The sequence below is a fragment of the Garra rufa genome, chromosome 2 (genome assembly GCF_049309525.1).
Source record: "Garra rufa chromosome 2, GarRuf1.0, whole genome shotgun sequence".
NCBI lineage: Eukaryota > Metazoa > Chordata > Actinopteri > Cypriniformes > Cyprinidae > Garra > Garra rufa.
Window position 1 is genome coordinate 69088178 of NC_133362.1, and position 25477 is coordinate 69113654.

General features: G+C 38.4%; 1 protein-coding gene across 1 annotated transcript in view; it reads left to right on the plus strand.

Moving 5' to 3' along the window:
* The window catches only part of LOC141326066 (uncharacterized), a 230622-nt gene that overhangs the window by 89092 nt on the left and 116053 nt on the right, over positions 1-25477 (plus strand). The window contains exons 4-6 of the mRNA XM_073834766.1: positions 16776-16789; positions 23785-23956; positions 24200-24362. Of these exons, the coding sequence (XP_073690867.1) occupies positions 16776-16789; positions 23785-23956; positions 24200-24362 (349 nt within the window). The remainder of the gene's footprint in view (positions 1-16775; positions 16790-23784; positions 23957-24199; positions 24363-25477) is intronic.

The window sequence follows — 25477 nt, forward strand, 5'->3', positions numbered from 1 at the left end:
ATCCTGAAGCCAAGACGTGGGTATGTTCCCAAAAGTCTCTCTACACCCTTTAGAGACCAAATTATTTCCCTTTTAGCTCTTCCTCCTACGGAGCAAGACCAGGGATTTAACCCTCTCTGCCCTGTCAGGGCTTTGAGATGTTATATAGAGCGTTCTGCCCCTTTTAGGCAGTCAGAGCAGCTGTTTGTATGTTTTGGTGGCCGCACCAAGGGTTGTTCGGTCACTAAACAGAGATTATCCAAGTGGATTGTGGAAGCCATCACGCTGGCTTACTCCTCCTTGGGCCTACAATGCCCCATGGGAGTAAGGGCCCATTCGACTAGGGGCGTCGCCTCGTCTTGGGCGTGGTCTAGTGGGGTTTCCATTGCAGAAATTTGTGCGGCGGCAGGCTGGGCCTCACCGTCCACATTTGCCAGATTCTATAACTTGGACGTCCCAGTCTTACAGACTCGGGTCCTTTCCACATAGTGGTATGTCTGTTACCAGTATGTTATATATATAGTGCACCTTGGCCTCTTTTGAGCTCCAAGTTGCACTTATTCCTTGGAACGGATGTTTATCAGGTTGTCTGATCGAACAGATTGGCCCCTATTGGCCCTTTAGTGCTAGGGTCATGTCAGTCGTTCCTCTACCTTAGCACGGCGGGATTGTACTGGTTCCCCATAAGCGTCTTACGACGCAGTACGAGTGAAAGTATCGAAAGGGAACGTACTCGGTTACTTTCGTAACCTCGGTTCCCTGAGATACGGGAACGAGTACTGCGTTGCTGGCCGTGCTAGGTAGCTGCACGACTCAGTCGTCGCTTCAGTCGAAGTACCTGAGTTCCCTATGGCGAAATGCTCGCTTATATAGCCAGATGCTCCGCCCCTTTTGGCGCGATCGGGCGCGAATCATCGCCATAGGTGTGTGCATCTCCGCTGCCGAGCCATTGGTTCGTTTCTTTAACACTGCACGAACCAATGGCCGTGCAGTTACACTGCGTTATTGAAATGCTTCAGTCTCAGGAGAAAAGGAGCTTTTCCCATAAGCGTCTTACGACGCAGTACTCGTTCCCGTATCTCAGGGAACCGAGGTTACGAAAGTAACCGAGTACGTTTTTCATTCCTGAAGAGAGAGAGAAGGTGGCGAGTTGGTTTCTCTTTCTCTGTGTGTGTGAGCAAAGGTGCGGGCTTGTGTGTGTGAGCTGAGTGTGTGTGAGCGAAGGAGGAGCCCTGTGTGTGTGTGTGTGTGTGGGTGGAAGCTGAGTGTGTGTCAGAGAGAGCAAGAGTGGGGGCAGTGTGTGTGTGGATGAGCTGAGAAAGGGAGTGAAAGCTGCTAAAACCGAAAGTAAAGTACAGGAGAGGGAGAGAGAAAGGCAGAAACATCTGATAGATAGTTTTTGTGCCTGTCTCATTCAAAGCAGAGTAAAATGTACCAGTTTAATGAGAATTATGATGAATCAGATGTATGCTTGACTGACAAAGAGCATCAAGTATTTAAGGAGACCTTAATAAGAACACGAGGCCTCCACAATTATTTTTGGTTGGAATCACAGTTTCTTGATTTGGATGGACAGGTACAAAGATTGACAGAGTACAGGAAAAAATAATATTCTCTAGAAAATTACCAAAATACTGAATTTGAGAGAAGTAGCATTTTAATGGCCAAGAATAAACTGGGAAGATGTTGTTTAAAAAAAATAAAAATAAAAATAAAAAATATTCGACAGGCAAATTGGAAAGGCTCTGTGTCTCAGCATCTTCCCAGCTAGAAGCTGCATTAAATGTAGTAGAAATTTCAATTGAACCAATTGTAGCACCTTATCTTGGGTGCAATATGGAAGGGCAATGCCCAGAGGGCATTATAGGAAATGCAATCCTCAACAACATTTGTCTCAGACTGACACAAGAGGTGGCTTGGTCATCCAGAATTCTGTTTAAATCAAATGAGGAAAGAAGTGTACTGCTAGTGACTGGCAGAACATTGAGACGTTTGTTGGTGACGATTGGGCTAAAAAGTGAGCCATGATACATGCAGCATCTGTGGTTAGAGGTCCACAAAAATAGAGAGAGAGCAGAGATGCAGCAGCAGGAGTTGGTGAGATCAAACATTACATATAAAGAAAAATTGACAAAATGGAAGACACAGTAGAAAAGGAGGGGTAAAAAGGGCATGCAAATTTTATGAAAACAGGACAAAAGACTTTTAATTGACCATTTTAAATATAATCAATTGTACAAAGGAAGAATTAAATATTAGTATAATATTTAGTATAATCATTTATAATAATATTAGTATTGATATTTTTATAATATAATAATTAGTATAAATATTAGCATAATATAATAATAATAGGACACAAGTGTTTTGCATAAATTTAACCCCATTTCTCACTCAAAGGCATGTGGCTTGGTAGAGAGATCATCTAGATTAAAAGTATCCAACAGAAAGAAGAACCAAAAGGCCTCGTGTGACCCCTCAAATTATTGACAAGAAAACATTTTGTGATTATTACCTGGATAAGTACCCGGAACAATCCAATTAAATTCCATAAGTAACAGAAATTTATGGAATTTATATATCCTCTATAAGGTAGTTCTTGAAAAAATGGACAGAGAGTACAAAGACATTGGCTACTAAATGACCAGCAGGGGAACATTTGATGTAGCAATGTGTAAAGAAATGGAGATCTTGATAAAAAAAAAAAAAATCACAAGACCCATAACAAATCTATAAAGAGCGGTAAGAAAAGAGAACAAGAGTTGGGGGTATTGACCCTGATTAAAAATTATGGATTGAGATTGTTAAAATTGGAGAAACAAGAAAAAGAGAATAAAATTAATGAAAAAAAAAAGGCCACCTCCATATGCTCCTTCCTGCGACCAGGCTGTACACCAAACACCTCTAGTACAGGGAACCATAGACATAAAAGGGCCAATAGAATTTGAAGGGTATGTACAAGATGATACTAAAACTGAAGGAAGTCAACAGAGCTGCAAGGAGGAGTTAAGGAGAGAGACAGATAACAGGAGAGAGAGAGAGACTCATGCATAGGCATGAGGGAGGGACTGACATCATATGAACAGAGAACATCAACACCAGCATTGCATCCAATGCAAAGAGAAGCAGAGAGAACAACCCATGAGGCGGAGCCAAGACTCAAGAAAGGAGGGGCCAAGGAACACAGAGAGGAGGAGAAAACAGGTGGGCCACACTCATACCAACGCCTGACAGAAATCACTTGATGCACTGAGACAGCAACTGGATAAGTCAGAAGCCGAATGTGAGCCATTGCTGTCACATCCAAGTCCACGTGACTACGTCCAGCGAAAGAAATACAAGCAAGTATCAGGGACATTGCTTTTGCAAGATATTAAATACCCTGATGATCTATTTCAAATTCCTCAGCTGCGGAGACAGAGAGCAGGAGGGGAACACAGACCAGTAAGGCTGTCAAAGAGAAGTGAGGCCCCAAGCACTGAATGCCCAATCCTCATTAAGCAAGGCCACGCCCAGTATATACCTTGGGCAAGCCAAGACCTAGATACCTTGGTTTCACGTCTACCAGACATTCATGAAGGTGCTGGAAAGTGGATCAGGACATTTGAAGAAGAAACAACTGGAAAACTTCTGGCCCTGGGTGACATCAAGGCTCTGCTTGCCAAGTGTCTGGGGGCCTCCAAAATGAACGACGTTCTCAAGCAATCCGGCCTCCTGCAAGCAGTAGACAGGCCTCAAGCAGATGGAGTCTCCTTTGACAAACATCGACGTGACATATGGAAGACACTGAGAACTGAGTACCCAATGCAGACTGATCCAGGCTTTCTGAAGGGGGAGCCAATGGGAGAAGCTGAAAACCCCACAACTTATATCCAGAAACAGCTAAGACGTTGGAAAGAAGAGCTGGAGAGAGATCCAGAACACGACAAGGTACTGACAGCACTCTTTAGGACCGCCATCGTGGAAGCCATGCCTGCAGCAGTGAAAGCAAAGCTGGAGGACGTGGTTGGTCTGAACTCCAAGACACACAAGGAGTTCAGAGACCATGTGGTCCATGCTGTGGAGCAGTACAGAAAGCAAGAATTGAAAATGAAGAGCCAAGAAAAGGAGCTCCAAAGGAAGCTGGCTCAGCTGCAGCTTGAGGAACTGCTCAACAAGAAGAAGAAGGTACAGGCAGTCCAAAAAGAAGAACCACCAGCAGTAATGGCGCCTGTAAACACTCCAGCACCAGTTAATCCATCTACAGCAGTAAATGTACATGCACCAGCAAACCAGACTATGGCAACACAACCAATACCTGCTGGACCAGTTAGTACACCCCAAAGCCCAGCACCAGTTGTCATATACTTCAAGCCAGAACAGTCAAACAACAGAAACTGGAACAGACAGCAGCAACAAGGTGGACGTGGCAGAGGGAGATTCAACAACAATCACCAAAGAGTAGGTGGCCCACCAGGAGTGTGTTGGGGATGCAATCAACCTGGACACAACAGAAGAGACTGCCCCATCAATCCTTGGCAACAAAACCAGCCCATGGCCCCAGGAGTCAACTATGGACAACAATAAGCACAAGCTCAAGCTATAGGCCCTGTCAACCCATGGCGTGGGCCTGATAAGGTTATTAGGGCGGACTAGAGAATCCTACAGGGAGGAAATAGCTTCCATTGATAACATATGATGCTGATCAAGAACCAATTCTGCAAGTGAAAATCGAAAATTTCTTTACTCCTCGAGAACAGCTTTGTGAATCAAGTCTACCAAAAACTGAATTTCATTGTACTATAAAATGTGATGAGAGCAAAGACCCAAGCCTTGAAAAAAAGAAGATTAGAAAATACAAAAGGGTTAAAAAAAATATTCATGATTTCCCAATACATAGTAGTAGGACCGAAAGGTGTAGCTCTGCAGGTAGACAGAGAAGAATTCATAGATGAATGGTTTGAGGTGGCAAATTCAGTCCCCCATATCACAATGTACATAAATAAAGATTGTGGCCCTATGATGCAAAAAACAGAGAAAAGCAAATAGGAAGCTACAGAAAATCATTTGATTGTTCAATCAGCAGACAAGACATATTTTAAGATTTTTTGTGCAATACCCCAATGCTGAGTACCCCCAGAATGGTAATTAATATTAAGAGAAATGGAAAAACAAGTACCACCTGAATAATGGTCTCAGCATGACACAGATGTAGGATTAGTAAAATCAGCTAATACAATTCAAATAGCACCTAGACCTGAAACTAAGTTACTCAGAAAACTGCAATACTGTTTAAAACCAGTAGCAGAGGATGGAATTAAAAAGACAATTGAAGGGTTGATGAGAGTAGGTGAGCTTGTTGAAACTTCTAGTTATTGTAACATCCTAATATTGCCAGTGGCTAAAGCAGATAAAATAAAATGGTGCTTGGTGCATTGGAGCAGTGAATAAGGATGTGGAGGATTGTCCTGCTGAAGTTCCAAATCCACATACGCTACTAACCAATGTTCCACCTGCTGCTAACTATTATACTGTGATTGATCATTGTTCTGCCTTTTTCAGTGTTCCCCTAGCAGAAGAGAGCAGACCTTTGTTTGCATTTAGCTACCAAGGTAAAAAACTCACTTTAAACGAGAATGAATCAAAGCTTCAAACATTCACAACACGTGTTTAATAAAGTTTTAAACGAAGACTTAAGTGATCTTAGGCTGGACTGCACATTGATACAGTACGTAGATGATTTATTAGTTTGTTCAACAACTTTAGAACAATGCCATCAAGATTCAATTAAGGTACTGATTAAATTGACTGAGGGGGAAACAAGGCCTCTAAAGAAAAGCTCCAGTATTTCATTCTACAAGTTGAATACTTGGGACTCACATGGGATGAAAGCAATTTCACTCAGTCAGTTAGAAGGCATTAGAAAAGCACCTAAGCCACAAACAGTTGCACAATAATGACATTTTTTGGGGATGATAGATTTTAGAGATTGGCTTGGATTATGCAATTAAAACAGCTCCATTAAGATCACTAATGAAACAAGCAGGGCATCAAAATATTAGAGTGCCCTTGATGTGGACAACTGATGCATAATAGCCTTTGAATCATTAAAGAAAGAGTTACAAAATGAATGAAATTAGTATGTGTCAACAAAGAGGAACAACAGAGATGCTGATGGGTTTTTGCAGTCTCATGAAGGTCACATGGTTATTCCTACACTACTGCTAACAATGTTGATCTCTGACGCGCATTGTTTTGACAATTGCGCGAGGGGGGAAGTATTAGTTGTTTTGTTTACAGGCGGTGGTGGAGGAGCAATGATGTGACTGCAAAGTTTGTGCCCAAAATGATGTCAGAAAAGGAACATTTGGACCAATTGGCCATTTATCAGTCCCAGAAGGACCATTCAAACATCTGGTAATGGATTTTGCACACATAAGATCAGTCAGGGAAAAAAAAAAAAAGATACTTGCTGGTGATCATTGATAAATTGATTACATTTTTAGCCAAAACCCTCTACTAATGCCCAATCCAGATATCAACCTGATGAATTTCTCACACTTGATTCAGCCACCATTGCTGACCTATTCTCCTGATGTGATTGAAGAGATATCAGGTATTTATGCAAACAAACATGTTAGAAAAAGGTCAGTAGAAGGGTTTCATGATAATGAAAATGAAACCCTAGTCTATGATATAGAAACATACTTACAAAAAGAAGGGCTGTTAGATGCAGCCTATCACAATGATTGGTTCAAATGGGCAAAATACACAGCAAAAGAAGCAGGAATGATTAATTGTGTGCTTTGTTCCCCATCTCCCCTTTAAAAACTTGTTGTTGTTCCAAGCCCATATGATTACAGACACTGTGGTAAATTTTACTCAAATTATTGCGAAAATATCACTGGAAAGATGTATCCTTATTGCCCATCAGAATGTTTGACCATGCTTGGAAACAAAGACTTCCATCAATTCTACAAACAGCCAGGGTGGGGGGATGAGTGGATATAACGAATGGACGAATGGATATAAGAATTGACATTAGGAAAAGAGAAACACCAGTTGCTTATATGATTGATCGCACATTAGAATATGAGTGTTTCAACAAATCAAAAGGGGAATCATTATGGCCGTTTCTATTGTTGTGATTCTTTTGTTATTCTGTTGTGTTGTGCCTTTTCTCAGATCAATGCTGGCCAATGCTGCAGCCAAACAGATGATCAATGTGTCAGTAAGACCAACAGGAGTTGACATTGGGTGTACCAGTGTGCATACAGTGGGTCCTGGACTGAGTGAGCTGGATGAAATTGTGTAAAACCTTCCTGAAAAAAATGGTAGGGAAGGGCCCTTACGCAACAAAAATATATTGCAATATACTAGAATTTATATTGCAATACATTAGAAAATATATTTCAATATATCAGAAACTTCCTCATATATTTGAAAATATATAGCAATATATGGACGGACAACCTATTGCTATATATTGATTCATATATTAAAATACATTGATATGCAAACAAAACTGTATTACATTATTGCATGTATTTTTATTGAAACAAAGTATTTTTTTCTATGAGTTAAGCAAGCTCATGCATAGGTTTATAGAGAGGTTGATTACAGTTTTTTACAGACGCTAGGACACATTTCTCAATACTTAGGTCACTTTTGCAAAACTCTTCACACAGTGAGCACAACAGAAGTCTATGTGGGCTAAACTGAGGATCAGTTATCATTGTTTTGGCACAAAATGCATTCAGTGACTACATCTCTCAAATTTCATGAATTCTTTTCTCACAAAGACACAACAACTGACAAAAATCTTTGTACGTACAGCACATTTTGCACATGATTACATACTGTTTTCAAAACTGTTAAACTTATGTTCCAAACAATAACATAATGCAAAACTGAACAAGACAGCAAAATTCAACAGCAATATTTTATTGAAACATATTTCAAATCTAAAAATGCGAGTAGATTAGCATTACTATTGTATCTGTATCAGTGGATGGTGTGTATACAAATTCTTGTATTTTGGAATTACTTAGTAACAAAAAAATAAAAATAAATAAACAACATAAAATATTGAGGAATTCTGCATCATGTCTGATTCATTCCAGTAACATATATTGCAGTTATAAACAATATATATTGCAATTATAAACAGATGTTTCCTTGTTTTACACAAGAAAACAGTGTGTAATGCTACATGTTGTTAGTGTTTTTTAGCTCATTGTTTTGTGGGTGACAAAGTGTGTTTGTCGGCTGTCAACCTTTGCTAGTGTTCTGGAAGAATGAGTTTATTTGAGACCTGAATAAGTGTTTTGGTAGTTGTAGTGCATTTTGAATGTGAAATGAACTGCTTTGCCAAGCTGAAAGTCAGTTAGGAGAATTGTGTGAAGAGTTTTGCAAAAGTGACCTAAGTATTGAGAAATCTGTCCTAGCGTCTGTAAAAAACTGTAACAATAAACCAAATCAGATTTTTGAATGACATTCAATATATTTTACATTATATATGGATGGACCATATATGTAGCCTAGAATCTAGACGCACCCCTAGCGGCAGCAGATTACATTTGCTTCCAATGTCAGTCTAGTTACTCTCAATTCACTTAAAGGTCCCATATTGTCAAAATTGAAATTTCTGATGACTGACCTGCGACCATAAGTTCCGTCAGACATGAATTCCTGGTTCCATGAATTACGCGTGGAAAACTGAACAGTATTTATATAATTTTTTACTTTTGATACACAGTCACGTCCATCTGTCCTGAGCAGGAGTTCATCATCCGGCTCGTCACATGTGAACGCGCTCTGGTGTAGTATACGCAAACGCCGTAAGCGATCTGTGGCGTGTAAACGACTCGTGTCTTAGGACATCAATGTATCGTCACGAGCCGCAGGGTGTAATTTGGATTTGTCTGTGCATGGTTTCTGTTTACATTGATAAAAAAAAACTAATTTTACAGAAAAAACTTTTTTACAGTAGTTTTCTGTCATTTCAAATTACATTCAAAACTTAGTAATATTACTAACAATATCTGTAAACTAACAACTTGACTGCTATTTTAGGTTCTATATCATTAAAGACAAATTAAAGTATTTTTTTCTATTTTTTTATACAGGAAAATTACTGTATTATTTTCAGTATTTGTGTTATTTTAAATTATGTTAAAAACTTTGTAAAATTACAAACAATATCGGTAAATTAACAACTTAACTGTTATTTTAAGTATTATTACATTAATGAATTTTTTTTTTATACAAAACATTTTTGTATTTTTTACAGTATTTTTTCTGTTTTCTTAAATTACTTACACATTGATGTAAAATTACAAAAACAATCTGTAATTAAATAATGTAGCTCATTAAGGTTTATGTCCATACTAACAAGTTAATGTTCTTTTTGTAATTTGAAAGTAAAAAGTAGTTTTATATTTAGGTGTATTTTACATTAAAACTCTGTAATTTTATATAAACAGGGTGTCTACAGGTTTGACCAAGTTAAATTTAGACATTTTAAGACTTTTTAATACCATTTTCAAACTAAATTTAAGACCAAATTGAAAGTCCCGCAAAAGTCTAGCACAAAACTATGAAGATATTTTAAATTATTATTTTATTTAACTGATTATTCTTGGGAATATTCAACAGAAAACACTATTCCAGAAGAAGAAATTATTTTCTATTCCATGACAAAGTCAAGGCTCTCACACACTTTGAAGCCAATGTAACAGTGTAACAAACACGGATTTTGAGTCATGGATCGGATCATTTTTCGGATCAGCAAAAAAAAAAAAAAAAAGTTTGTTTTTTCCTAATTACTGAATGCTTACTTTAGGTAGGCTACTTCTCATCCACAGCAAAAACTACTATCTGAACTAAAGTTCAGTAACAAAACAAGAACAATTACACAAATGACAAGTGTAAATGAATACAACATAAAGTTAGTAATAAAATCAATAACACTAGTATTCAGGAGGGGAAATTTAATAATTAATTGTAAAATAACTAGTGTTTCTCACTGCAGGTATTTATAGGACGCTGTCTCTTTAAGGCCAAATGCACGAACCGAATACTGGCACGCATCTCTTTCTCAGCTGTTTCGGTTCACTGAAGACATAAACGACTGTTAAACAGAATACCAAAATGGGTATTAAGACATGACTTGGTATGTACGTTTCCGTTCAAATAGCAGTTAAAGAGGAATCAATCTGTGTGAATCGCGCCGCGCGCCTCTCTCTCCTCTCTCTCTCTCTGCGCGTGCTCGCGTCAGGTGTGTGCGGCAACGTAAAAACGTGCTAATTATAAACTTTTACTCTATGATGGTTAAACTTAACAGCTAATCTGCGATTCAAATGCGTGTAGTTGGGCGGAAACCCGCTAAATCTGCCAACACTGCGGCGTTGTCAAGCAAGCGCGTGTCTAGCAACAGAACAGATTTAGAACCTGCGCAGGAGATTCTCCTCAAAACGATAAACTTTTCCTTTTCAAAGTGTAAAAAAATTAAGACCCTTGGATTTAGATTTAAGACAAATTAAGACATTTAAAGGCCTTATTTTAGGACAACGGAATTTAAGACTTTTTAAGACTTTTTAAGGATCCGCGGCCACCCTGATAAAACAGAAGTAGAATATATTTAAAATAGAAAATCAATCTGAAAATCCACGAATCGTGTAACCATGCAATAAAAATACAATGCATTAAAAATGGTTTATTTTTTATAAAGAACAAATTAACCAATAAAAGTGTATAATTTATTTCCAGAAGTCATGTCAAAAAGCAGTACCACAGTAGTCCAAATGACAATGCGTTGCAGTCGCAGTCCTCTCTGGTGGAATATACAGTATAGGCTAATAATTTAGTGTGAGGAGCAGGGCATAATTTAAGTTGTTAAACGCTGAAAACGCTATATCGCTCAATTGACGCGCGTTTCTTATTTAAAACACGAGGCATTACCGGCGGAAACACTGCAAATCGCAATCTATGATGGTACCGGCGACAGCCAATGACCGTTTGGTTATTGCTGCTGTTAATTATTCTGGCCAATGACTAGTAGGGAGCCGTTTCCCGGTCAAATTTGAATATGCTGATCGGCCTCTGTTGCTTCGGTCGCTCCTCTAACCAGTGTTGCCAACTTGGCGACTTTGTCGCTATATTTAGCGACTTTTCAGACCCCCTTAGCGACTTTTTTTCAAAAAAGCGCCTAGCGACAAATCTAGCGACTTCTTGGAAAAACCTTATTTAGCTTATGAGACTCTCTGGTACTGCCGCGCGAGCGCGAAGTCGTGCTTTCCCAGCGCGCGCGCTCTCCCTCTCTCTGCGTCTGCTCTGTTCAGTGAGCGGCAGAGAAGCAGCATTTTCAGATAAAAAAATATATTCTGATGCTTCTAACTCTATTTTACATGCAAGTATAGCCCGAAATCACAGCACAGCCATTGTCTTAATCATATGTGTACTTGATTTTTTTAGACAATAGCTTTGTCTCATTTAGAAGGATGCGCCCTCCGGAGGTCGCATTCGAAGGCTGCATACGTCATCGAGGCTGTCTCATTTCAGAAAAGCAAGTAGGACACTTCAAATGCAACCTTCGAATGCGACCTTCTTTCACAGGAATTCGAAGGATGCATGAGATGTATCCTTTGCTACTACAGATAACCAGGGGCGGACTGGCCATCTGGCAATTCTGGCAAATGCCAGAAGGGCCGGACCATTTTTTTTTAAATGTGGGCCGGTGAGTTTTTTTTATTTTAATTTTTAATTTTTTTTATATGTATTGTTTTTATATGTATATGTTTTATATGTATTTTTATATGTATATGTATTGTTATTTGTATCTCTTGCAAGATGTGAATATTATGATGATGATAATAATAGTAATAATAATAATAAATGTTAAGCATTTGGCCCAATCGGCGACGGCCGGCTGGTTTTGAGATGGGCCGACCCAATCCGAGGTTACGTGGACATAATCAAAATCTGGCAAGAATGTCAAACCGCAAGTGCAACACAAGCCAATTGTCAGAGATGGACCGTAAGAAAAGGAAAGGCGGTGCTGAAAAGCTCAGAGAAAGCAAAAAAAAAAAGGGCTCTAAAGTCAGACGCTGCCAAATGCATAAAATTAACTGAAATATTCTCGAAAGGTTTAAATTCGGCTGCTGCATCGGAGGACAGTAGCGTGGTAGAGGAGGTAAGAAGAAAACAGAAAATATACTTGTAAGTCATTATACTAAAATAGTAATTTTCACGCCAATCGCGTTACATCTGACAGTAACATACACTGTGTTTAACAGTTGTAAGCTTAGCGTAGAACTCCCGTACATTTTAAAATGTCATTATCAGCAGATAACGTGGGATTTGGGGTATACAGACTGCTGTATGCTACTAGCAATATAGTCTAACATGAAAAAGAACCTATAGCTATAGCCATAGTACTGTAGGCATTTGTAGTACACTCTGAATACATAGCTAGTCTTTAAAGTAAAACATTAAATACATGCATAGGTTATAGTATGTAATTAATCCTTAGGTAGGGTGGAATATAGACTTCTATTACAGGCAATAGTGTAATACAGTATATCTATGTAATAGTTAGACAGTCTAAAATGAGACATTGGCTTGCTTATGTTCTCCCTTGACTGAATCGTGTGTTCATCTATTCAAAACTAGAATGTTTCTGGACCCAGTGCAGATAGCTCACCTGCTGCAGCAAAGTCAAGTATCATGGAGGTAGGAAGACAGCAATGAGAGACACACCCTGACACAAATGCTGACAGTTTCTTAATACTGTGTATAGAAAACTGATATAGAAACCAGTTAGGAGTTGCCAGTGGGGGACTAGTTCACCACAGATGTCCGGTCAGAGACAAAGAGATGCAATCAATCCAGATTTCATTTGATTCTTTGTTCTTTCCACAAAGTTTCCAACAAGTACTGAGCATGCAAATGCTAACAATCACTTTGGGGTATCTATGTGGGTTGGTGTGTATGTGTGGTCTACAACAAATTAGAATAAACAAATTAAGGAATCAGAAAAACTTATACAAATTAAGATACTAAAACACTAAAACACTACTTTAACACTACTAACACAAAATACTAAAACACAATGTACAATCAACATGAGTATGAGATCACTGGCTGATTGCCAGAAACACTTCAAAATAAAAGCTCATGTGAGCCTTTTTAACACTGTGGCTCTAATTAACGATAAATTAACTCTTATGATGGGGTAACCTGTGAATGTGTATCACACACGCGCACACATACACACCTTTACACACAAATGGAGATGCAGCACTAGCAACACTTCCGCGTACTTTAATTCAAAAATAACTATATATCATATATATATATTAAATTTTTTTGCTATATATTCTATTCCTTTTTGTGCTACTGTTATTACTGCAATCTTTACATCCTATACTGTGTTTATTAACTAGGATGTTGCTGGAATAAGTGCAGCCAGAGACTGCTCTGCCAATATCAGTGCTGTGAGAAACGATGCTACGGTAGGCCTAGCAGAGACAGAGAGGAGTGTGGTAGAGGTAGGAAAAACAACACACTGTACTTTGGGTTTGTAATTAACTCTAAAGTAGAGGTGAACACATGACAATAATTGTAATTTCTTAGGTCCCCATGAGGAAACAGGCTTATAAATCATGCACAATGAGTTTTTTTGAGGAAGTAAAAGTGTGCACAATCTCCTGTGAGGGCTAGGTTTAGGTGTAGGGTAGGTGTAGGGCGATAGAAAGTACGGTTTGTACAGTATAAAAACCATTACGCCTATGGAATGTCCCCATAAAACATGTAAACCCAACATGTGTGTGTGTATGTGTGTGTGTGTGTGTGTGTGTGTGTGTGTGTGTGTGTGTGTGTGTGTGTGTGTAATGAAACATCCCATATCTCTATAGTTATGGAGAAAAGGTGGGAAGATGTATTTAACTTCCTCTCTTTGGGAACTTACCTATCCGGGTATAATAAGTCCCAAAAATTAAACCTTCGGAGGTACACTTCCAAATTCAAACTCAAGGGTGAGTATATGAGATACAGTACATGCAAATACAGCTTCTAAGACAGCATTTTAGTGATTGCAGTTCTTTAATAAATATTCACTGCAGAAGAAGATATTTTCTTTGGAAACAGAAAAGTCATCAAATCCAAAGAAAGTGCAAGGAAGATCTTTCGGAAATTTCTCCAATTGGGGGCAATTCGGGCATTCTAAGAACACGCACTGCTATAAGCTCCAGATTTTACGGAATGGGAATGTGTGTCGATATTGACAACATACTGGGTATGTGTTTGACTTATCCCCCTCCCCCCTCAGGTTTCAGGGACAAGTCTTAGGCCTAGTCTCACACTAAAATGTAAGTCTGAGCTTTTTCAGCTGAAATCAACTTGAACTAATCTTAAAATATAAGATTAATATATATCAGTGCCTTGATTTTGTCTCAGGATGCACACATTAATGTAATTTACTAAGGCACATTCATAAAAAGGATTTAAAAGTCCTAATTGAACTATGGCCTAATCCTATCTGTAAAAAAACAGGTCTATGTGTTTTAAATGGTTGTGTAGCTGTATAAATATTAACAGCTAGTTTCTTAAAGGTCTTAGAATGCAATGAATGCCAGAAGGTGGGAAAACCTTTGGTTGCTCCTCAACCATTAGAGTCTATTAAGGTAAATCTTTGCAGTGTTATCTTTATATTATACAACAGCTATTTAAAAAAAAAAAAAAGTAAAAGTAAATATATTGTTTTTACATTTATAGGTTTCTGCTGTCTGGGAGCTCATTGGGATTGATCTGACAGGACCTCTTCCAAAAACAGTCGATGGCTTCCAGTTCATTCTTACAGTAACTGACTACTTTTCGAAATGGGTTGAGGCTTTCCCGTTGAAAACGAAATCAGCAGCAGAAGTGGGACGCCTTCTTTGCTCTATTATAGACATGGCTGTCCCAAAAGAATCCCCTCTGACTAGGGAAGAGAATTCGTAAATGAAGTATTATGTAAATTATCATATAAAATCCCCTCAAAATTCGAAATGATAATCAAAAATATTATTAAAAAAAATTATTAAAAAGTTTCAACGCTTCTGTGATTTTTCACTGTGAATGAGCCAAATGTGACCCCTAAATTAATAGGGCAAAAGGTTTATTTTACTTTAATTGTTGTATATTTCAGCTCAACAACAGCCTCTGTGACATGTTATCCATTGAGAGAAGTGTCACAGCTGCGTATCACCCACAAACAAATGGCCTGGACAAAAAAAACTAACGACAACATAAAGCGGCAAGTTTTTTTTTTGGTTTACTTATGACACAGGCTTGTTTTGTTGCATTGCTGTCACATACCACTTCACTTTACTCAGGTAAAGGAACCCTGTTGCTTTTTAACCATGGATCATTGAAATTATTCACAAATAATTTATTTCTATTTAATTACTGTATACAGTATATTATATCTGTTTCATGCAGTGCTTTTTTACATCTTAGAGCTCTAAAAATTGGTCAATGAGAAGCAAAACAACTGGGATGTCTTTTGGATGCTACATTGTTTTCATAAAGGTCAAAGTTCCACACCACAACAAAGCACTCCTCTTTTCTTTTGATGTACGGAAGGGAGGCAGTTTTCACATCTGAGGTTCCTATTGATATGCCGTTAAGTTTTCTTCATATTCTTTACAAAATAATTGTAATTAAGCATTTTCTTAAGCTGTCAATGCTTCAGCACAGTATTTACTTAAAGGGAGAGTTCACCCAAAAATGAAAATTACCCCATGCACCCAACTTCATATGTGCATTCCTGGGAGCAGATGATGTAGGACTGTCACGGGGAAGTGATGAGATCTGCGTCCAAATGCGGGGGAAGAGAATTTATTAAATAAACACAAATAAACAAACGAACAAACAAAAGGCCAACACGGCAGAACACGACTTGAATACAAAAACAAAGATAAACAAAACAGGAAACACGGTCTAGGAGCCAGGATAAGTAACACAGAAACAAACCACACAGAAGACAATGCAGCCAGAATGAGTAGTGGGAAATGAGAGTTCTTATAGACCAGATAATTGTGAACAGGTGAGAGCTTTGATGAGTGCTAATGACAAGACAGGTGTTACAATCAGGGAAGTGCAGTGCAGGGAAGGGAAAACAGTGACCTCAGGTGGCTGAGGGAAGCCCCACAGCCCAGATTATGACAGTACCCCCTCTCAAGGGAACGGCTTCCAGACGTTTTCAAAAACAAAAAAAAAATCTGGAGGGAGGAGGAACGGTGGAAGGTGCATCAGGGGGAGGGATGGCGGGCCAGGCCCGGGCAGCCGAGGAACGTGAGTGGACACTGCTGCAAGAGGAACGTGAGCTGGCCTCGCCGGCAGTGGAACGTCCGCGGTCACCGCCGCGTCAGGAACAAAGAGCGCGGTCACCGCCGCGTCCGGAACGGAGATAGCAGTCACCTGCCGCGTCCACAACGGAGAGCGCGGTCACGGCCGCGTCATGAACAGAGATAGCGGTCACCGCCGCTTCAGGAACAGAGATAGCGATCACCGACGCTTTAGGAACAGAGATTGCGGTTACTTGTGCGTCAGGAACGGAGATAGCGGACGCCGCCGCGTCAGGAACAGAGATAGCGGTCACCGCCGCGCCAGGAACGGAGATAGCGGTCACCTGCCCCGTCTGCAACGGAGAGCGCGTTCACGGCCGCGTCATGAACAGAGATAGCGGTCACCTGCCGCGTCCACAACGGAGAGCGCGGTCACAGCCGCGTCATGAACAGAGATAGCGGTCACCGCCGCTTCAGGAACGGAGATAGCAGTCACCTGTCGCGTCCACAACGGAGAGCGCGGTCACGGCCGCGTCATGAACAGAGATAGCGGTCACCGCCGCTTCAGGAACAGAGATAGCGATCACCGACGCTTTAGGAACAGAGATTGCGGTTACTTGTGCGTCAGGAACGGAGATAGCGGACGCCGCCGCGTCAGGAACAGAGATAGCGGTCACCGCCGCGCCAGGAACGGAGATAGCGGTCACCTGCCCCGTCTGCAACGGAGAGCGCGTTCACGGCCGCGTCAGGAACAGAGATAGCGGTCAGTGCCGCTTTGGGAACAGAGTGGGTGGACGCCGCCACAGCAACGTGAGCTGGCATGGCCGCCAGCGGAACATCCAAGCGACCATCCACCGACGCCAGAGAGGTGTAAACGGTTGCCATCCATTCCGGCATAGAGCCAGCGGTCACCAGCGCGTCAGGCACAGAGCGGGTGGGCGCTGCCCCCAAGCGGATCGGCCCGTGGATCTGTTAATTTTTCCGATCCCCAATCCAGCAATTTTTTCAATATCGGGGCCGATATTCGATCCTAATATCGGATCGGTGCACCCCTAGTTTAAGGGTGAATCAATCCTCTTTTTAGTTGTGATATGGTGTCTCAGTCTAAGTTATTCTCACACTGGTATATTTAGAAACCAAACAAATTAGAATATAATGCTAATAATAATTTTATATTATTATTCTTACGACAGTAATATTGGAATACAATTCTGTAAAATGAATGAAAATAAGTATTTCACAGGTATGTTATTTTAACTTATTCTACAGTAGGGAAATAAAAGTACTTTTGTCGTAATTCCTACACTTTCAAGTAGGGCCTAAAACTTTTTGCCATATCTGCCATTTTAATCATGATACAAAGTTTTTTGGTGCTTTGAGAAAATTTACCAGCCATAAATATTTTTCCTGCCATGAAACTGTTTTTGCATTTGCTGCTACTACAACAACTTAACATTTTTAATAAAAATACTACTAATAATAAATTGACACACGTTAACACACATGTAGCATGAGCAGGTTTTTTTTATTTTAATTTGATTTTATCATTTAAACATTTGAAGCAAAAACAGAATGGTCTGACTTCAGCATTGTGAACTTATTTGTTATTTACAGTGAAAGAATTGCAGTATTTAGTTATTATACTTTTATAAATAATTGTAGCCGCATTTAAAAAAATATTTTGACACGAAAATTTTAATATTTTTCTGTTAATCTATTAAAGTCTTCTGAGAAGTTATATTTCTCTCCCATTAGAAAATGAATCCTTCATTCATGAGGAATTTATCACAAACTTTGCTGCTTGTACAGGGTATATGGCCATTAGCAGGACAAAAAAACAAAACTTTTATTCAAATACTGAATAAATTATATGTAACCTAGGAGTGTGCAATAGCCCTTCCTTGATAATCATTAAAAACGTGTCACTTCAGTTAATCGTAAAAGTCTTTTTATAATCAATGAACCGTTTATTTACAGTGAGAGGACAGGCAAGTGTACAGGGAAATAATATGGTGTTTAGAAGTGAGTGAATTCAGAACGCAATGGCCAATCACAGGTGTTCAAAATCAACAAATATGTCTATGATTGACTACATTGCTCAGCGCTACGAAAACATGTTGTCTTTTGGCGATTTCCAGAGCACAAACACAAATACGCCCTGGAGACTTTACCAAATTGGTTTAGCCAATATCTTACTATTACAGTTTTAGCTGAGGGTGCTTTTGACTGCGTGAGAGCATGTGAAAAGTGTCAACTGCATCAGTCTCATACTAAATGCGTGAGAGTTGGCAGCCCTGCTTCATGAAACCAATGACATCTGAAATGTTTTCTCAGTCAAAATCTATGTGAATTATGTACCCTAAAACACAATTGAAAAAATTAATTGAAAGAACTGTCAGTATGTGCAAGTAATGTACTACAAGCCACTTCAATAAGAAGAGATCAATTGGAAATAAAGAACAATATTTAAGTTTAAGTTTGTTTATACTATGGGTTGTGAGAGGGATTATCAGCAAACAAGAGGGTTATTTAGCCAAAGGTGATATAATTTTCCTTCAAATTGCCCACCCAAACCATCCAGTTTAAAGGGTTAGTTATCCCCAAAATAAAAATTCCTGTCATTAATTACTAACCCTTATGACCCATAAGACCACAGTTCATCTTTGGAACACAGATTTAGATATTTTTGATGAAATCTGAGAGCTTTCTGACCCTCCACAGACAACAATGCAACTGAAATGTTCCCACTTCACATTGCACATTTGGTCGAACGGAATTTACCCCTCAACAGACAGTAAAAGATAAGACAGACATACTGTACAAAATGTACATGTATTTTCTTATGTACCAAGGTGCATTTACACATTCAGCAACAGTGAAGTTGCTACAGTTATAAATTAAAGCCACTGTTCGTAGGGAATGCAGATGATTACTGCGTGGTGTGCTCCTTGCTGGAAAAATATGCAGATCAGAGCATGATTGAAATGGTAAAGTATAACATAAAAATGTTTCTATTTACAGTTTTTCTAATAGATTTGACACATTTCTCAAAACTCAGGTCACTGTCTTCAAAACAGTTAACACAGCGAACTGAACACTTTGTGATTGTACGTTTTCACTCATTTCATACAAATTACAAATCATGCACATCATTTTCTCAAAACAATGTACACAAAACTCAAATATTTTTACAATAGTTTGTACAACCAACCAGTATTTTAAAATATGTTACATTTTTACACAAATCACAAACATTTATGTACCATTGCCCAAACACAACAAACAAAATTCTGTAATTTGTCATTCGATCAAATGAACATGGTATATTTTTGATTGAGCCTAAACTAATAACTATTGGAATACTTATACAGACAACACAGGAAATGCAGTTTTCCTTATATTATTATATTATATTATTCAGTTTTATATGTATTATGCTGCTGTGTGCAATCAACTCACAGGAGAAAAGTGTCAAATTGATTTAGAAAACCTGTAGCATACATATATATGCACAAACTCTTTGTGGAATTTTATGCATCTAATGCTTCTTTTTATTATATGTAATTTGATTTTATTTATTTTTTTGTCTTGTAGGTGCAGTGTGATTTGTGTGGTAGGTGTGCCCAATATAAAAAACATAGCTGCAATACATACACATGCAAAAAGTGTGAGAGTGCCCAAAAGGCCAGTGTGAAGTGTGTGTAACACGTAGAATTTTATGACAGAAAATTGTCATTAGAATGTTCTATGTTCATGGAAATTATTATAAATGATTGTTCAAATATCAAAACGTGCTACCCCTGATATGTTAATGATCCCATGACAGAATACACTGCTCCTGACATCTTAAAGATATTACAGAACATATCAACATGCTCCTCATATTTATACAGTGCATATTCAAGGAGTAATGGTGTAAAACAAGGTGAGTTTGCACTGGGAGCTTTATTTGATGGCGTGCACGTACCTCTGCGTGAGCGGTGAGTGGGAAGGGGGGAGACGGGGTGGTATTCCCATCGCAGAGATCACGGACCGAGGGCACCAAGATCGGACCGAAAGGGCACTTTAGCTCGAACTCCCCCAATATGTGCTACGGTAGCATTTTTTGACATTACATCACCAGTAAATACTAAACTGCAACAAATATATTGTCCTGTCCTCATTTACCCCTAAAGCAAAAGAAAAATAAGCTTCCTGACAGTGTTTTAATGATTTTTCAAAAGAGGAATAAATACACAAAAAATATAACAAGACACTGATTACAGTAGTCCAAATAGTGATAGATCAAATTTGCCATCACACCCTCTTTGTAACAGTTACACAGCAGCATTAACTAGTTTAATGTGTATTTAATGGTAAGGTACAAATATTTTAGTGTTTTAAATGTGCATAATTTTTTTTAAATATTCCCAGATTTATGATGTTAATAACTTTAGACAGGCATCATTATTTCTTGAGTACAAAATTATATTCTATATACAACATTTCTATGATGTGTTTGTGATTCTAGAGAGCAGTGCACGAATGGACTTTTATTTTGGTCTGGTGATGTGACGTCATAAGCTGCGCGCGCTCCTCATTTGTTGTGATTCACCTGAAGAAAGGTTTGTGGTTTTAAAGTTTTTAAATCAATGCAAACTATTACATCAATTAAAGAATTTGCAAGCTGTGTAAAATAAATGCATCATTATTAAATATAACGTTGTAATGCTTTATTTAGTGTTACTTGAAGATTAGCCTTTAGTAACAGATAATGTGCGTCTCATTTCTCTCTCTATCATGAATTAATCGCGTGATGATAAGAAGTGATGAGGGAAACTAAGAATCCGAATCATTTGAATCAAATCATTTGTGAAATGATTCAGTGATTCGATTCAGCGGCACGCGGACTACAAACGACAACAACAAACACAAACGAGTGAATCACAACCGAGAATGATTTCATGAAAGTGTAATATATTATATATGATAAACAAATAATTGAATACCAGCTATTAATTAAAAATAGCCTGCCTAAATATGAACCTTCTGGGTAATTTGTATGTTTTATAAATTTTATATAGAAGTCCGTTAACTGTCTGACTCTTACTAGTGCACTGATTACTGAACTAGGAGCTGATTGAGACGCACACAGAGATTTAGACTGCATTGATTTTTCTTTCTATTAATTATTCTCATCTTAAACAGGACAAAGTTTTTAAACGCACAGAAAAAACTCCTGGAGAATCAACAGAGATCCAAGTCACACATTATTAGGAAGATGGCATTTATTAAAGAGAAGAGTGAAGACATGAAGATTGAAGTCTCATTGAAACATGAAGATACTGAGGAACAAACAAAGATGGTGTTTATTAAAGAGAAGAGTGAAGACATGAAGATTGAAGCCTCATTGAAACATGAAGATACTGAGGAACAAACAAAGATGGCGTTTATTAAAGAGGAGAGTGAAGACATGAAGATTGAAGAAGTATTTGGAGTCAAACAAGAAGATGCTGAGGAACAAACAGGTTGGTTTTTATTCTTAAAGCTGAACTCATTGCAAAATGAATATAAAGAATATTTATTAATAATGTCACACAGGTGTAGAAATGTATTAAGTGCTACTGAGAAAATCCTGCTTTCACACTGGCCATTTGTTATCATGACATCAGGCATTTAAATTGTAGCGTTAATCTGGAATAACACTCATAAAAGACTATACAAATGTAGCAAACATTTTCATACAGTTCTTTGCATGCAATTCTTCTAAGATCAGTTCATTTACCTTTTTTGTAGACCAAGACAATGTAGGATATACAGAAAAACAGTACAACATTAAAGAAAACAGTGCTGTAAATATAAAGCAAGTCTAACAATAAAACAAACACAAAAAATAAGCCAAAACATTAACATTTAAGTTAAATTCTGATGTAAATATGTGAGGTTAAAGATACACCTTTTTTATAAAGTTAAAAAATAAGGAGGACAATTAGGAAAAGAAGAATAAGATGTATAAATAAATCACTGGTTAAAGAGAGGAAATGAAGAAAATAATTAAATATCAATATAATCAAGTAAATACATAGATGAAAACAGTGCGTTCAGGAGGCATAGGTCAAACTTACACCAAGGTACTGTATTTTAACATGAGAACGGCAAAAACCAGTGGTTCTCAAACTGGGGTATGGGAGGGGATGGAGGGGTACGAAAAACAAAAGGCTGAGCTTTGGCATTTATTCAATTCTACCCCAAATTAAGGTTAAGGTGATGAGTAGGCATAAATCAGGTTGTTGTGTTTCCCATGCATTGATTTATTTGTGGCGACTCAAATATCATACATCATGACTACAATATCAAAACTGACCACAACAAATAGATTTTCCAAAAGGTTTTTTACAGTGTAAAAAACAAACTTTTTTACAGATTTTTTTGTGAAAAAAGTATACACAGTAGAGATCTGAAATTTTGAATATGATCTATTGGGTATATTACCCATCACATGGATTTTTTTCAGACAAATCTGAGGAGGTCAGGTGGGGAACTTTTCCAGAATTTGATGATTCCAGTTGGAATGACCCATTTGAGACACCCTTAATAAGTAAAGATTTCTCAAATTACATGCAACACCTCTTACAGTTGCTTAATACAGCAGTCCTCGTGCCCCAAGGCTCTGCATATTTTGTGTGTACCTCTTTATCACATATTACATTTGTTCCATATGAACGTAAGTGCCCTGCAAAGTGGACTTCATAGGATATTCCGCGATGATTCCAGTTCGAAGCAACCAAATACGTTTCATTTAAAGGTCATTAAAGCGTGCAAGACATAAATTTAAATTGTATTTATTTATACAGGTCCTTTTCCAAAAATTTGGATATTGTGATAAAGTTCATTATTTTCTGTAATGTACTGATAAACATTAGACTTTCATATATTTTAGATTCATTACACACAAGTTAGGAATTTTGGGTTTTCATGAGCTGTATGCCCAAAATCATCAATATTAAAACAATAAAAGGCTTGAACTACTTCAGTTAATGTGTAATGAATCTAAAATATATGAAAGACTAATGTTTATCAGTACATTACAGAAAATAATGAACTTTATCACAATATGCTAATTTTTGGAAAAGGAGCCGTAGATGTCACACTTCACACTTCTCTACTAAGATTTGTCTGTCTTTGAAGACGCTGGCTTAGTTGATATAGGATGTAGTTGTGTGTTAGTTTTGACACTTTCACATCTTTGAATGTTTTGATGTCTGTTGTTGTGTCATTAAACTGGGGTTAACTTTTACTTGTCTTTTTTCATCTTAGATCTGATGGCCCTGAAAGAGGAGAGTGAAGTACTGAATGAAATGGAAGAGAAAAATAATGATTTCATAAATGGAGAAAAATCTTTTAGTCGTTCACAGACTGAAACGACTTCCTCAAGAAAAAAGACTCGAAAGACAGTAAGAAGTTATTTCACCTGCCAACAGTGTGGAAAATCTTTCAATCAAAGAGATAGTATTAAAAGACACATGAGAGTTCACACAGGAGAGAAACCTTACACCTGCCAACAGTGTGGAAAGAGTTTCACTCAACCTGGACACCTTGGAGTCCACATGAGTGTTCACACGGGAGAGAAACCTTATTTCTGCGAACAGTGTGGAAAGAGTTTTACTCTAAAAGGAAGCCTTACCAGACACATGAAAATTCACAAACAGCCTTATGTGTGTGATCAGTGTGGAAAGAGTTTTGATCAACATGAAAACCTTGAAGTCCATAAGAGAGCTCATAAAGTGAGTCCTTACACATGCTCTGAGTGTGGAAAGAGTTTTAGTCAAAAACGGTGCTTTGAAGACCACATGAGAATTCACTCCGGAGAGCAACCCTACACATGCCCTCACTGCGGAAAGAGGTTTATTTATAAAATAAACCTTCATGACCACATTAGAATTCACACAGGAGAGAAGCCTTTCACCTGCCAGCAATGTGGAAAGAGTTTTACTCAATCTGGAAAGCTTGGAGTCCACATGAGAGTTCACACTGGAGAGAAACCTTACACCTGCCAGCAATGTGGAAGAAGTTTCAGCCAAAAAGGAAACCTTAACAGCCACCTGAGAGTTCACTCTGGGGAAAAGTCAGCTACATGTGATCACTCCCTTGCAAAAACTAACAATGTTTTTTTCGTTGTAACCATGGTTTAACTATGGTTTTAGTAATAAAACCATATTAACTACAAAATAAATCATGGTTCTGCCACAGTAACCACAGTAAAACTATAGTTTTGTGGTAAAACCATAGTAACTACAAAAGAAATGAAGCTAGCGCAAGTTCTGCCAGGAAGACTCAATTGTTCGCGTCACTAATTACCTCCTCATCTATCCAATCATATCATTTACCGTAGCTTAAAAAGGGTAGCGCTTACACATGTCTGAGTTCGCAGATGCTGTCGCTCCAGTACCTCCATCCTCCCCGCCTCCACCAAGATGGGATCCTTCCTCCAACGACTCTACTCCACCAAGCTGGGTCCTCCCTCTACCAACCACATCACCATCAGTCAAACTATCCCCTCCATCCCGAAGACTTCAGATCGTTCTTTTCCTCCATTCACCCACCATCACCAGATGGCCCCTTTCCTGACTCCGGGGGGTGAGCGGCGCCCCCGCCTTCGTCTTCAGGCGGGACTCACAGATTCCGTACCCTCTGAATGCAAGTTAAGAACGGGGCCTACGCCAAATAACCTGATTGCTTGCTGAGCTCCTAAATAAATGCTATTGTCACAGTATAAATTCTCCCGAGTCTTTCTGGTTGAACTATGGTTTTACTACAGTATTGACAGTGAAACCATAGCAATGATTGAATGACCCATCTATAGCATAACTTTTAAAATTAAATATTGATGTAATATGTGTGCTTATACTTACCTGGAAGAAACAATTAAGCATGATTTTGTAAACCAAAAATTTAAAAAGAATACATATAAGAATGGCCTTAGCTGCTCTTCCTCTTTCACATCTGAATTGTTTTGCTTCCTGGGGATTGAGTTGGTCTGGCAGGCCCATATCCTAACATACATACATAAACAGTGTTCAATACATTACGATACCAAAAGCACATAACACACTCAACACTTCTTGAAACATTTTCTAGTGAAGACCTTATTCCTCTTCATATGGAGCCAAATAAACCGAAATGTCATGTCATCTGTCCATTGAATAATAATA